This window comes from Carya illinoinensis, chromosome 6, assembly GCF_018687715.1.
Source record: "Carya illinoinensis cultivar Pawnee chromosome 6, C.illinoinensisPawnee_v1, whole genome shotgun sequence".
Lineage (NCBI taxonomy): Eukaryota > Viridiplantae > Streptophyta > Magnoliopsida > Fagales > Juglandaceae > Carya > Carya illinoinensis.
In genome coordinates, this window is record NC_056757.1 from 33905768 (window position 1) to 33920769 (window position 15002).

The following is a 15002-nucleotide window of genomic DNA, read 5'->3' on the forward strand; positions in this document are numbered from 1 at the left end:
CTTTTTAAATGTTTTTGCTTCTTTTTCCTTTGTAGGATAAACAAACCTGGAAACTTTTTGCTTCATAAAAGAATTTTCAATCGTTACAACTTTCTACATCATACCGTGCGTGTGATTAATAGCCCTAAATGAACAACGTGCATGCCACCTTTTATTCTTGTATCATTTCGTGAGAGAAGATAACATAACAATTGAGTCGCCCCCACAGGATTATATGGACCAAACCTTTTCTTACTATTGTCTTACTTTCCATTTGATTTTCACTAAAAAAAAAAAAGTAGAAACTTTCAAGTTCTTGTTTGAACTTCAAAGTTTTAAGAGAAAAATATATAAAGTAGACTCTACAATATTTATATCTATTTCTTTCTTTCTTGAATCCCTCAAATTCTAACTCAAATTCCTGTCAAAGTTTTAAGTGAGAGAAAAACACAAAATAGACTATAATATTTATCTCTTTCTCCCTTACTTGAATCCCTCAAATTCTAACAAGAACTTGAGATTACATCAAATGAAACAATAAAAGCTAAGACAGGGTATCGACACTGCTTCCTTACATCCTCCGCTTGAGTAACAGCTGTATGAACTGTTGACCCGCTATATTATTTTCTTTTAACATTTGTTTTGGTAAAAAAAGGAAACAAAGATAGGGACATAATTTGACATTTGCTCATAGTTTTGCCGTCGGTTGACTGAAGGATGGATCGATGCAAACGACAACCTGTAAAAGTATTCTGGTGTAAGATACAAACGTTTTCGGGACAAGTTGGGCCATAAAGAAACATCTCATTTTCGCAGAAGTTCATACCTTGCCAACACTTTTACCGGAATGTAGATATTCAACAGCATCTGCAACAGCATTGAGCCCCAAAAATCTTTTTGGGTCTATGGCAACCTAATACGATGGAATCAGAAAAAAATTAGAAATTCCGAACACCTGAGTCTGACAAAATTACTTTGAAGAGAAAGCTAAAACAATGACATGGCTTATGGAGAATGATTGGATGGCTTAGAATGCAAGAAAGAAACACTTCATGATAGACGTCTATGTTTAGGGAGGGACTTGCAATATAACTTTCTTTTCTAATGTTTCTACCCAGCGTTATTCTAAACAGAAAGATAGATTACGCATAATTTAGCCTTTTAATTTCGACATAATGGCCAACATAACAAGCAATACATTAACAAGGAATAAATAATGCTACTCTATATTCTTCATCTAACTTGGCATAGGCATCCAGATAAAAAAGAATAAGTACTTGCAAAGAAAAAAAAAAAGCTAATTCAAGTAACAGATAAAACATATTCTAGGGCATTACCTTCAGCTTTCCCTCAGAAAAAATATTAAACAGCCTGTCCAGATGACGTTGCCATAAGTGACTATGTTGTATCAGGAAAAAGCCAGACTGAAAAAAAGAAATGGCAAAAATTGGAATGGTTGGACTACAAAATATTTAGGAAACAAGGAAAAAAAATATTTAACTGATTATCATAAGAAAATTTGACAGGCTTATTTTCATAGTGTTTGCTCAATGGCCAAATAATAAAAAGTGCAACACTCGAAATTTTTTCATTTTCCTTTTTCAAGCAAGATTTATGGAACTGTTGCTTCTTTTTGATGACACTACATTAGTGCATAATACTGAGACATGGTGTTAGAACCTCAAAATGGGGACAGACATAAGCCAAATATGGGATAATCAATGAAGATTGATTTTAATGCATTAATTCCTGATGATATCATTAATAAGACCTCAGGAAAAGTTATATTCTCTGAACTAGACACACTAAGCAAAAACATAAATTTATGTCCTGCGTAGCACTTGTCTGCGTAAGATCTGACGGGGGTCAAGGATAGGAATTTCTACCAACAATCGGATATTAGTATTCCAATAATTTAAAAAGTTAAATGAGAGAACATCTAGAAGAAATATACTAATGAAAATATAGTAATAGATCCAACTATTTCATTAATTCACTTGATTTTTTAATATCTATCTGTTTCATTTGAATTTATCTGACTAAAATAAAAGTTATTAATGACAATATACCACAATAGCAGTTTTAGCCTTCAGCAGCTACATACCACAGTTTGGCTTTTAGCCAAAATCTTTTCACATAGGCCAGTGTAATTTGATGGCTTCCATCCATGCTCCCCTTGATACTGCCACCAGAATAAATCAGTTTATCAAGTCTAAATCTAATTGATGATCCATGCCAAAGAACAGTCATCGAACATAGACAAAGGGCTAACAGGAGATAGTGCTAAATCTACTTTGCTATATTGTTAACTAAATGAAATAATGAAATTAGATTTTATGAGGTAGTTTATAAGGATAGCTACATTCCATACATGAGAGCTCTCCAAAGCTGCAGGTCAATCATTAGATATGTGGAACAAGACTTTGACATCAAGAACTCGAAAAGGAGCACCAGAGGTAACTTATTGTTAGATATTGAAGTAGGAATATAAAGACATTGATACATATTGCTAACAGGAATCTGTGTTTTTTTTTTTTTTTTAAACGATGAGGAATCCTGGAGATGGTGTATATGCAACATGTCTTTTATCCAGTTAAACTCCGGGCCTGTGTAACACATCCCCATCACATATATCAGGTAAATCATCAGCTTTTCACAAATGGGGACGTGTCCCCTAGATATTGTTTGCACCAAAGGGTTCAAACCTTAGACTGGAGGGAGCATGCCATCAAGACCAAGGCCCTTACTACTTATCCAAACCCTAGAGGTTGCTAACAGGAATCAATGTGATATTGTTCATCCATTATACCCTAAAGTTAAGTAAGCTTACGATTCAATATCCTGATCTATGATTAATTTTACAGGATACAAAGTGAAATTATAAACACATTTATTCACAATTTTAAGTGAAGTGGTAAGGCTTTATTGACTTCTTAAGATCTGTGTGCTAACATGTAAATTCAATATGCTAATAAATTTCAACAATGAGCATGACACTCCGGAATATAAAGCTTATTTCCTTCGTATTTCCAACTTCATTGGGCAATAACCAGTGGTATGCCTTAAAAAATTATAAACCATTAGTGCTATATCTTTGTTTTATAATGCTGCTAAAGTTTCACTGAAGCAATTGTTATACAGAATCCTTACTACTTAAACCAATTATCTATGAAATTTTCCTTCTCAGAAAAATAAAAGGAAACACCCACAGAAAACCACTTTTCTCACACTTAAATACTTTCAGTGAAATATTACTTCTCACCCATATTAAGAGAACCATATGAACTAGACTCGTATCAAATCCAGTTATGTTTAGAATTAATAAGAAATTATCCATGATAATATGTGTCCCTGTAAATTTGCTCTCAAGAATATTGGAGAAAACTAAGATTCATATAGAATTCACTAACAGATCTCCATATCTAAACACGGAAATATTTAAGATGAAGTTTAAATCATAATTCAATGAATTGACAATCCCTTCTAATAGACAGTTTCTAACAGCATTTAAGTAACAAATTAAGCAGAATCAATGTCAACGAAACACCAGCCATCTGAGAAGCTTGATAAAAAATGATTACTAGAGAAATAATGAAAAGAAAGAAAAAGAGTAAAAAGAACCTGTGATATCATTCCAATCACAATAAGTCGTCCATGGATTGCCAAGGCATTCAAGCACAGGTTAAACATGTCACCACCCACGGACTCATAGACGATATCAACACCTTTGGGAAACTCTTTCTTAAGAACCTGGAAAAGTTAGATGATGTCAACATCACCCAAAAACTCAGATGTAAAGATTCCCTGCATATAACTTAGGTGACCAAACATAGCAAATGCTCCATGGTTTGGGATGAGCAAGATGCAAAGCATATAGAACACAGGCAACTAATGTTCAAGTATCTCACAAAGCTTCTGAAACCACCAAGTACAACTACAAACAAAAATTAAAAACGGAAAACAGAAAGAAAACTGAGTAAAGAGATGTACAGTTTTGATGTCTTCAGTTCTGTAGTCTATGACCCGATCAGCTCCCAACTTTTTCAAGAGCATGGCCTTTTCCTCACCTCCACAAGTTGCAACCACCGTATTTCCGGCTAATTTTGCAAGCTGCAGACACAGCAATTCCTAATCAACTTTCAATATAAGAAATATAATCTTAATAATAGAAAAATGAGTAAAAATAAGAACCAATAACATTGAAAACTGATGCTATTATTCCCAGCATTCATTGCTTCTGTCAAATAAATAATTGTATTATGAATATTATAACATAGAGAAAAACAGATTTCAATAGGACAATCAGAGCGAAATGGAGTACAGTTACAAGTTGTCTGCTTTTCCATATTGATCTTTTTCTTCCTTATGTTCCATATTGCACATTTAAACTTACTATGTCACTATCTGGTATGTGGACAAGAATTCACTATTGCACAAACAATGAAATCTCCAACAACAATAGCAAAGATATGTCATAGAGAAGTATCTCAATAGTCAAAAGAAAACCTGGACAGCAAATTGGCCTGTCCCTCCCGCAGCTGCAGTAACAAGAACTACTTTTCCAGATTCCATTTGTCCAACCTAAAAGTTCCCCATGAGAAAAATATTGTTAAATGAAGGTAAAAGGTGGTCCCTGAATAAACCATATTGAAAACAATGGGGAATTCAGAACAAATAATATTGTGAATAAACGGTAAAGATATGCAAGGAATTGAACAGGAAGCTATAATGGCCGATATGATGATAAGGGCCCATCTAAAAGGATAAAAAAATCAAGTTTGTGTGGAGTAACCTTTTCTAGTGCAATGGATGCTGTCAATCCTGAAGTAAGCATGGCAACTACTTCTGGATCTGGTCTTGCCACAGGGAGGGCGTGTTTCGAAGGAACCTAACCCAGGTACAATATCCAACATTAAGTGGATTTTCTCAATTATATCTGAAACAGATATGAACACAAATTTTACTAAACATCAAAACAGTTTCTTCTGAGATAGTTTACCGTTATGAATTCAGCATAACTTCCATAAGTCATGACTGCAGCAGGGGTGCCAATTGTCAAGTCAGTCACAGAGTCCCCAACTGCCGCAATTATTCCCACAGCCTGCAAAATCATAGTGAAATGAATATCAACTAGCCACCCTAGGTAGGCGTGCTAGCACTAAAGAATAACTATTCAACCACATGATGGAGTATCGACAAATAGCATCATTCATTCCTAACCTCAAAACCAACATCAAATGGAAGACTGGAGCCTTGGTCTTTATTTTGGCCACTGAAATAACGCCCTGAGCTGAAATTTACCTGTCAATAAATGTCTTCAGCAGAATACATTAAGAAACAACTGATTGTGCACACATGAGAGAGAGAGAGAGAGAGAGAGAGAGAGAGAGAGAGAGAGAGAGAGAGAGACTAATGTTATCGTACAAAATGGGGACATAAGAACTCAACATCATAATACTTGGTAACAAACACTTCACGATACTTCTATTTCAGAGATTCGCATTGCCAGTGGGGATCATAATCCTTCTCTCACCACAACAAAGAAGACAGACTAATGCTTTTACTTACCTACCAAGGTCTCTTGGTCAAATAACTAGATGATGAGAAAGGGTCGCCAAATCATATGAACTTCACATTACAACAAGAAAACTGGTATAAACTCTAACCAGCTTTATGCTTAATTCGATATCTCAGCAAGTCCTCAAAACCATGCATTAGTCCGACGACTTCACACATACTAAATAGAAAAAAACTACCAGAGACAAAAATAGAAATGTCTTTCATGTAGTCAAGGTACCATACCAAAAAAACAATAAAATACACCTTCTCCCACCAAGTATCACCTAGCGTGCCTAAGATCACTGCATGAGAAAATTGTTTTGACAACTCACATTATTAACTATGTTTTGCAGCAGTCAAATATTAACAGCACTATCCACATTCCTCAGTGCTACTACAAAAGACAGATGCTAATTTAGTTGAACCACCAGAACCAGAAAAACAGAAAGGTTGATGGAGTTCAGACATATCCAGAGAGACAGAGAGAAAGTCGTATGCATAAAAGTAACTTGGATAGCAGAAAAATTATAAACTCAAAATGATCCTTTCAAGGAAAGTACTACTTACATCACTAGCATTTACACCAGCATAAATGATTTTCACAAGAACATGATTTGGCTTGATGGGCAATCTCAATGGCGTGCTCACAATGCAGGTAGCATTACGAAAATTGTGACTTAAGGTGTGAACAACCCTGAAGAGCAAGAATAAAAAAAATCAGTAACTTACAGAATGCAACAGCCAAACCCCCTTTTTGTAACCAAAGAAATGAACGAACAAACCACTTGCCTGTCAAGAAATTCAAGAGTAAATAAACAAGAACTTGAATTTAATTATATGAAGTTATGAAGTGCCAACAAAATCAATAAAAAAATATGAAGATAAGAAGATTCAAAAAACCCCGCCTCATGAGAGTTTTACAAATTTTTGCAACAAACAAAGTGTATGAGCACTGTAAATGTGCTAGCTAGCGTAGGTGCCACTATTAATAGCTGCTTTTTATTTTTTCAAACTTCTCCATTCAATTTTGCTAGAGTTCATCTAATGCGGTCTCTAACCCTACCTGATTACCCCTAAATTTTTCCCCAAACTTTTTTTTGATAAGTAAGAATTATCATTGATTGAATAAAACTAGGCAAAGCCCATGTACACAGGAAGTATACAAAAGAGACACCTAGTTACATTCTAGAAAGCTTTTCCCCAAACATTTTTTTGTTCATTTATTTTCTTTACACATTTCACTACTTAAAAGAGGATAAGTTCTTCACAAAAACAGATAGGAGCAATCACAAGAATATCTCGGGTATACTGAAGGAGTTTATTAGTTGAACTGAAGATGGCTGTCCTTGGCATATAAGAGGACTGTGGCGCACAGAGTTTCCTAAATGGAAGGTCAGGTTGGCCATCTGATTGAAGGGAGGGTTTCAAGTTCAAATCACACCAACAAAAGTAGTCAAGTTGGACCTGAAATCTAACAAATAAAAGCTGTAGCAACTATTATGTAATAAATAAAAAATTACTTGTACATATGCTCACTGGAGCTCAATAGGTTCACATAAAGCAATAATATAACACAGAAGGGATGAGCCAAACTTCGTTTCTTTTACAGCTTAAAAGACAAAAGTTTGGCATACTGACATTTTCTCAAAATTCTCAGGAAGTTGGAAATTTGATGAGACCTTGAGCGGAAACCCTTTCTTGGAACTTGAAGAACGCACCAAGTACTTTTTTTCCTCCACAGGAGTGGGCCAATATTCCATGCCTCTACGATTGGTAATCCATAGGCATGAACCAGCTTTACTCTCATCGGTGATGAGCTCAAAAGCACCTAAAAGGCATAATATATTGAAACATCATAAATTGCTTTTAGAGAAGTTAGGTTAAAAAATCACTGGCCTTAAAAATTGGGTAAGATTTTTATTCGGCATGGATATTATTAACTTCAAGAGCAAACACATGGTGGCATATATAATATACCTAAAGTACCAACCTAGCACATTCGAAGATAGATATACAATATATTTGAAGCAGGTGTCAAAGCCTACCCACTGGCCTTTCTCAAAAGTTTTCAAATTCTTAATTTAGAACAATGAAAGGTTGACATTATGCAAAACACTAAGGCCCGGTTTGGATACCAGGATGAGATACTTTGATCTCATCTGAACTGTATTGTTGATTTGGTCTACCTATCCAAACGGCAAAACACAATTGTATCTCATCTTACCGGTTTTCAATAAATACAATTACTGACAATATACAGTAAAATTCAGTAACACACAGTAGTCCTATATTTTTGGCAGAGAAACGTGATGCGGTGCTGGCACTGCACAAGTACTTGCCATTTTCCAAAACCATTTTAATACATATACTTTTTTTTGCCTTCCCATACATGCCAGTGAACCACTTGCCATTTCTAATTCCCTTTTTTATTTCTTTTTTCCTTCTCATTTCTCAAAAATATCTATCACATTTTTAATAAATATAATTATCTATTATAATAATAAAATTATTTTAATTTATAATTAAAATAAAAATTTTCGAATTTCCTTTATATAGAAAAATAAATAGGTCAACAATATTTTTTAACAAAGAAATTTTAACTTTTAGGAATATAAGTAATTTCGGCCAATAACAAAAAATTATATTTTAAGATTTAAATTTATTTATGGTAAATTTTTTAATTACTCGTCAATATTACTTTTTCATTAATATATTCATTATTATATAATCAATAATTATTAAATTATCTCCAATCATTGCAAGGACCCACCACTTTATCAAATCCCAAAAAGTTAGAACTCATCTCAACTCACTATCCAAACATATATTTTTTTACAAACTATCTTATCTCATCTTAACTCATTTCGGTTCGGTTTGGTCCTCAAGAATTCTCATATCAAACTCAAAATTCTCATCTCATCATTACAACTTTCCCAAATCCCCATACAAAATATAATAAATAATTCAATTTTTTCAAACCCCAAAAAAATAATATTATTAAAATATAATATTTTAATATTTCATCTTAAAACTCAAAATTCTCACTTACCAAACCATACATTCATCTCATTACTATTCAAAATATCTAATCTCATCTCATCTGAACTGTCTATCCAAATAGGGCCTAAATTTCCTAGCCACTGATGCTAGACATATATACTCTCTGATTTTGGCTTTTAGATTTAACAAATATCATGGGGGCCCAAGGATTTGAAAAGCTATCATACCATATATCCAAAACAAATGTATTCTAACCTCCCTCCCCCCCGGGCGGGGGGAAAAAATAATGCAGATCCATCCCGCCCCAACCCCCACATATACCACCAAAAAGAGCTGAGACTATGTAATATAGACATTTGAGTGCATCAGTATCAAAATACTACAAAAAATAAAACCTTGCATCTTATAAGAAAAGGAAATATACAAGGGGCTTGAAAAAGTTTCCAACCACTAGGAATACAAAAGAGCAACTTATAGTAGAAATCTACTTGAAAAATAAGCACTGGAATAAAATTTCATTGAAGGAAAGATTATATGTTGGGCGTACCTTTTACCACCATTTCCATAGGCACAAAGCCCCCCATTAAATCAACAAATTTAGGATCAATTTTTAAGCCCATCTCTGTTTGAACGAACTGCAAGCAAAATGCATAGGTCCATTACCACTATTTGCAATATAAAACTTACCAGACAAATCCTGATGTTATCCAATCACAGATAGGGAGAAACAAAATTACTCTCCTTGCCATCACATAACGAAACAATAATAGTAATAACTACAAAAAAAAAACTATGGAAATTCCTGAGTTGCATAGTTCAACCAGTTCTTTTTCTAGTCCTTTAATTAGACTTTATTGATAACTCTGTATTCAGCTATCTTTAAACATTTAAGTGGCCACTGGTTCAAAAGGAAATGTGACATGTTTGACTCATTTGAAATTGCTCAAATATTTTCTTAAGGCATTCTCTGGGCAGAACAAACAAGTGACTACTTCCAGTTAGCGGGACAAGCTTATATTGCAAGGCAGTTGTTATGAATATACGGGATCAAATTTGCATCATTTTAAAAATCAGAAGGAAAATATGATAGGGAAAAGAGCTTCACTGCAAGAAATATGACTCAAGAGGTACATTGGTGTCAAAAGGAACATATCAATTGGTGTTACCCCCCCCCAAAAAAAAAAAAACATTTAACAATAATTACAGGTCAACTAGGGTCCAAATGCATTGTGGGTTTAAAGTGTATGTGTTGAACACGTGTCACAATTTCCATCATACAAATTGAGTGATTTAGAAGGTGGCGTGGGGGCACATTGGTGCAATCCTTAAACATGACAATTTAGGGAGATCTATTATGCGAATCAATAGTTTAAAAGATGCATTACAAAAGGGGTGTTACTTTACAGAGATCTACCCAAAAACACTGTAGTGGTTTATCACATGCCTCTTCAATTTACTGGTCAACCAAGATCAGCCATCATCAACAAAATGGTGATAATATCTGATAAGACTGGAGTTTCCAAAAAATTGGAGTTAACATGTAACTGAAAACATTAAGAATCTTACCTCAGGGCAAAGCACATTGATGCGAATCCCTTTACGTTTGTAGGGTGCAAGTGATCTAGTAAACATGACAACACCACCTGCAACAACATAACCACTGAGTATTAACAAATATGTAAAGAAGCCACTAATCAAATATTAAAATACATTTTAGTATTATGGGTTCATATAATATATTTATCATAAAATGCATAAATTTACCGAAACAAGTGTAGAAAGGAAATCGGTAACACAATGAACAAACCTTTTGAGCCAGAGTAGATAGGATCAGCGTACATCGGATAAAGACCAGAAGCCGATCCCATATTTATAATTACACCAGGCTTTTGCATAGCTACCATGTTCTTAATCTGCTTTTAGAACTGTAGATGATTACTGATGCTTACAATTCAATGAGTCAATAAAATGATAACATTGATATAAATCCTTTCATCATGGATCCATAGCATCCCCAACTTATCAATACTTTTTCTTTCTTGCATAAAATTTATCAACCATAAATAGAAAATACAACTTAGAAAAGTCTTTTTTATTGTATATCTCGCCTGCAGGCAGCTACTCTTTCTAAGAAATTGTTAGATGACACAGAGATGGGCTTGTGGAAGTTCGTTTTATTGGTGAAGAATTGGCAAAAACGATAATGAATTTTGCACAGTAATAAGGTCAAGGAAAAACTTCTGGGATTTTAATGATAAATCCCTAGGATAAATTCTACAACATGGCATCTCAAAGAATTTAAAGTGGCCTTAACATCATCAAAACTATTCTGGCAGCATAGAGTAAATACATTATATTACAAGATTACATACCGCAAGCTGGGTGCAATTAATAACTGCAATCAGGTTTACATTAATGGCATGTCTCCATGATCGAGTGCCATCAGTTTGGTCCTTCTGGAATGGTATTGAAGTGCCAATTCCAGCGCCATTAATACAGATGTCCAATCCTTGATAAGTCGCTAAATGCTTCTCAAAAACACCATTTAAATCCCCTGTTCATCCCATGAGGATTACATTTTTATCTTAAAGGCACTGCTAAGAGTAAATATGGAAGGAAAAAAATCTACACATTGAAGAAACTATCTATCTACTTCACAGGTTTAAAAAAAGACAAAACCAAAAGAATATAAACCCAAATGTGTCCGTATTTGTGTGCGTATACAAATGCATGCTAGATTTTCAATTTATTCTTGACAGCAACCTTGTTAACCCTTTAATATACATTAGTCTCTCAGTACAATGTTGTTGTGTCATTGCATAGAGTACATATGCTAATCTTGTGCTCTTTTTACACAATGAAAATAGAGCGAAGAGGTGCAAACCAACAACATTAAGATTTATAATGACAATCACAAATTGACCCAAATAACAACTGCACTACTTTTGGGTGGAAATACCACAAAAATAAAAGGGCCCTCTCTAGCTCTTCAGTACTGAGCTTGAAGTAGATACATATTTCCAGTATGCTAAGTTTTCATTTGTGTGTGTGTGTGAAAAATTTCACTTTCTCACCCCCAAACAGTTGTGCCAATTTGGATATCCTAATGAATTTTATACTTGAGCAATCAAACCACCTGAACTAGTGATTAGTTGCAATGTTTTACGATTTTTAAAAACTCTTCAATGCTCATCATATTTATCTTAATTCACATTGTTGTTAAGTTATCACAGAACAACTAAAAGAAAGATAAGTGCATAAATGTTACGGTTAAGTATGGTGGAAGTTTTGTGAAACTTTAATGTTAGGTAATATTGCAACTGAATGATAATTAACAGTGGTATATATGTGCATATGTGTGTGTATTTATATTGTTAAAACATAAAACTCATGACCCTAAAACCAGATTCATAATTTAAAATGATACATATATATATATACACATTTCTTAAATACAAAACTCAGTGAGAGAAGTACTGAGACAAGAATATCTGTTAGAGACAGATATTATTTCTCTTACTAGTGTTGGTCACGTCGCATTTTAGAAACATAGCAGCAGGAAATTCTAAGTTGGAGTGGAACTTTGCATTCTCCTTTTCAACTAGGGATGCCACTTCCGCTCCCTTTTCAGAGAAATCAACAACTGTCACAAATATTCCATTCTTTCCAAGAGCCAAGCAAAGTGCCTTACCTACATATCAATTGCAACAAGATGACCAAATTTTATGACATGCTACATCAATGATATATCTAGAGCATGCACAAGTTATATGACATGCTGCATCTTTTGGATAAATTCCATTTTTAGTATCCAAGATATGAAAAATTATACTCTCTGCACCACTGACATGGTAGAATTTGATTTTCAAGAGAGTAAAATATGCAAGCAAATAAACTTTATTTCTCATACAAATCAAATTCTATCATGTCGGTGGTATGGAGGATATATGTTCTTTAGACCAGGTTGCAAGTAGAAGAACTCCCAAGATGTTTATGATGGATATATTAGTTTTTGCGTATGATAAAACGCCAGATATCCATAATTTTGAATCGGTGCTATGAGCAGTTTTTGAATTGACAAGCTGCCAATATATTTATTATTACCCATTTTCCATTGTGAACCAATCAGTTTGTAGTAAGTGAGTAGCATAATTATGCATGCCCAAATATTATTGACTAGAAAGTAAAAACTATAGACGCTCTAGGCTGTGCTTGATTACATGAAATTGATACTTCGAAATTGGACCATAAGTTCCCATCCTAAAGCCACAGTCCGGTGGCTACTTCTTCCAGTGGAGTTCAAATTGGACACAGAACCTATGAACCTCAAATAAGAAATAAATAAAATAAATAAATAAAACACAAGCACACAAATGAAGACTACAGAATTCAAATTCCGTATCAAATCCAAATCCTCACGGCCGATCACAACCCTCGACTGCAAGATCAACGCGAGCGATGGACAAAAAAAGAAGTGCAGGACTCATCGGTAGCTTATATTACTCATTTTGGTACGTCAACTCGGCTACGTTAATAGGAAGTTCTAGATTCCCTGAGAAAGAGATAGAGAAACAAATAATACTCCGAATAAACTTTTTTCATTTTACCGATTCCAGAGGCTCCACCAGTGACCAGAGCTGATAGGCCAGGTTTGAGCTCCATTTCGCTTCGATCACTCCGATGCTTGGTGACTACGATAGAGAGAAACAGAGTCAAAGTCTCGGACTCTCTGCTCCCTTTTGTTCTTTAAATTTTAAAGGTTACGCTCAATTTGTTAAAGCTTTCGCGTAGGCGACTAAACTTTTCTTCTCTAGTTACGGGCAGCGAGGTCCAAACTTGGAGGAGCCGTGCTACTCCTGTAGCACGAGACTCTTCCGATAATAAAATATATATTTTTTATTTTATTTTTTTATATTTTTAAATAATTTTTAAAAAAATTCATAACACTATTAAAAAAGTATTAATATTTTTTTAATTATTAAATAAGAAAAATTTGTCAGGACCAACAATAGTTGATTATAGCATTTTTGGAAGAGTTTTGTTATATATAAGCGTAATTGCACACTAATCTGTATATTAATACTGATTTATTTATACTTAAAATTTAAATTAACATTATTATTAATAAAATTTACTTTTTGAATAATCACATCATATTAATATACAGATTAATACATAATTATACTTGTAACTATACTTTTCCTTTTTAGAAAGTCCTATTCTGACCGCTCGGTTTCGTCGATATCCAATAAAAATAGGTAGCCAATCACTACCATTTCTTACTTATAATATATTAGAAATTTTTAATTTTTTTATCATTTTCTTTTAATTATTTTTTTAACATCTTTAGTCATTTAAAAAAAATTTAAAATATATAAATTTACTAATAATCACTTTAATTATTAAGTAAAATTAAAAATTAAAAAAAATCAAACACAAAATAAATAATAAATAAGTAGTAAAATAATACTAATACTATCATTTTCCATAAAAGTATACGTTCGGAAGCCGGCCGGCTGTCGGGGTCCACTTGTCGGTTTGGTATCATTTGCAAATAACCTTATTTCCTTTTTCGGGAATATAACGCAAAGTTGATTATGTATTTTGAACCTCTTTTCTGCGTGGCTACGGTTTTTTTTTTTTGTTTTTTTCCTGAAAAGCGTGGATACGTTATTTAAATCGATAAGAACAATTTTCCAGAGAAAAAAATCGAAAAGAATAGCTGCGTTACATGTAAACATATATTACAAATTGGTTTTGAGTTTGTTTTGTTTTCGTGTTTATATGGATGATTTTTTACTCTGTAAAAATTGAAAGATTGTGTTTTGGTTTGGTTTGATTTCATGCACATACATATGATTTATTTAATCAGTCTGTAGAGATTCAAACATCTTCAGGTCGCTGTATGCGTTTGTTGATTGTTTTCCGTCATTTTTGTTGTCAGTGCACTGTGGGTATGCTTTTCTATTGTACTCGTCATATCTTCTTCGCTTTGTGTTATGGAGTTTTTACTTTTTAGAGGTCTCATCGTGATTTTTTGGTTTGAATCGTGTGTTGATTCCTTCTCTTTTTTGTTGTATTTTCTCTTTCAATTTCGCATCGTTCAGTTTGATCTCCCAGTCGTGTTCATCTACTTGTGATTTTTTCGATCGGTTATTTTGGATGTATGTGTGGTAACTGGTAAACTGAGATGAAATAATTATAAAATTTGTGAAAGAGATAAAGCTCAATGAAAAGTACAGTAAAAAGACATCAACCAGAAGTGGGCATAAGCAATAAAGAAGACAAAACAGAAGGCAAATTTGTGATAAGATCAAGGGTAAAATAGGAAAAAAATTATTGGACGAAAGACTGTTCCTCCCTATTGACACTTATTTAACAGAGATATGTAGTCATAACTCCAATGACATAAATGGTGAAAACGTTTTAGATAACAAAAATGATAGATGCAGACGTTTTGCAAT

At 33.6% G+C, this 15002-nt stretch overlaps 1 protein-coding gene across 1 annotated transcript; it reads right to left on the reverse strand.

Annotated features, from left to right (window-relative positions):
* Nucleotides 1-335: 335 nt before the first annotated feature.
* LOC122312425 (probable quinone oxidoreductase) lies at nucleotides 336-13380 on the reverse strand. The gene is made up of 18 exons (XM_043127027.1): nucleotides 13146-13380; nucleotides 12059-12229; nucleotides 10911-11092; nucleotides 10346-10451; nucleotides 10105-10181; nucleotides 9086-9173; nucleotides 7177-7366; nucleotides 6106-6232; nucleotides 5200-5280; nucleotides 4979-5080; nucleotides 4772-4867; nucleotides 4486-4560; nucleotides 3970-4089; nucleotides 3601-3729; nucleotides 2084-2161; nucleotides 1317-1403; nucleotides 806-892; nucleotides 336-718 (listed from the first exon to the last, which is right to left on the reverse strand). The coding sequence occupies exons 1-18, from the start codon at nucleotides 13198-13200 to the stop codon at nucleotides 668-670; spliced, it is 1902 nt and encodes a 633-aa protein (XP_042982961.1). The 5' UTR covers nucleotides 13201-13380; the 3' UTR covers nucleotides 336-667.
* Between the last annotated feature and the right edge of the window lie 1622 nt (nucleotides 13381-15002).

Coding starts and splice junctions, on each gene's coding strand:
- LOC122312425 (XM_043127027.1), bottom strand. CDS start 13,200: ATGGAGCTCAAACCTGGCCTATCAGCTCTGGTCACTGGTGGAGCCTCT. Junction 4,868..4,978: donor GTTATGCTGAATTCATAACG/GTAAACTATCTC, acceptor TACCTGGGTTAG/GTTCCTTCGAAACACGCCCT. Junction 1,404..2,083: donor TGGCTAAAAGCCAAACTGTG/GTATGTAGCTGC, acceptor TCTTTTTTTCAG/TCTGGCTTTTTCCTGATACA.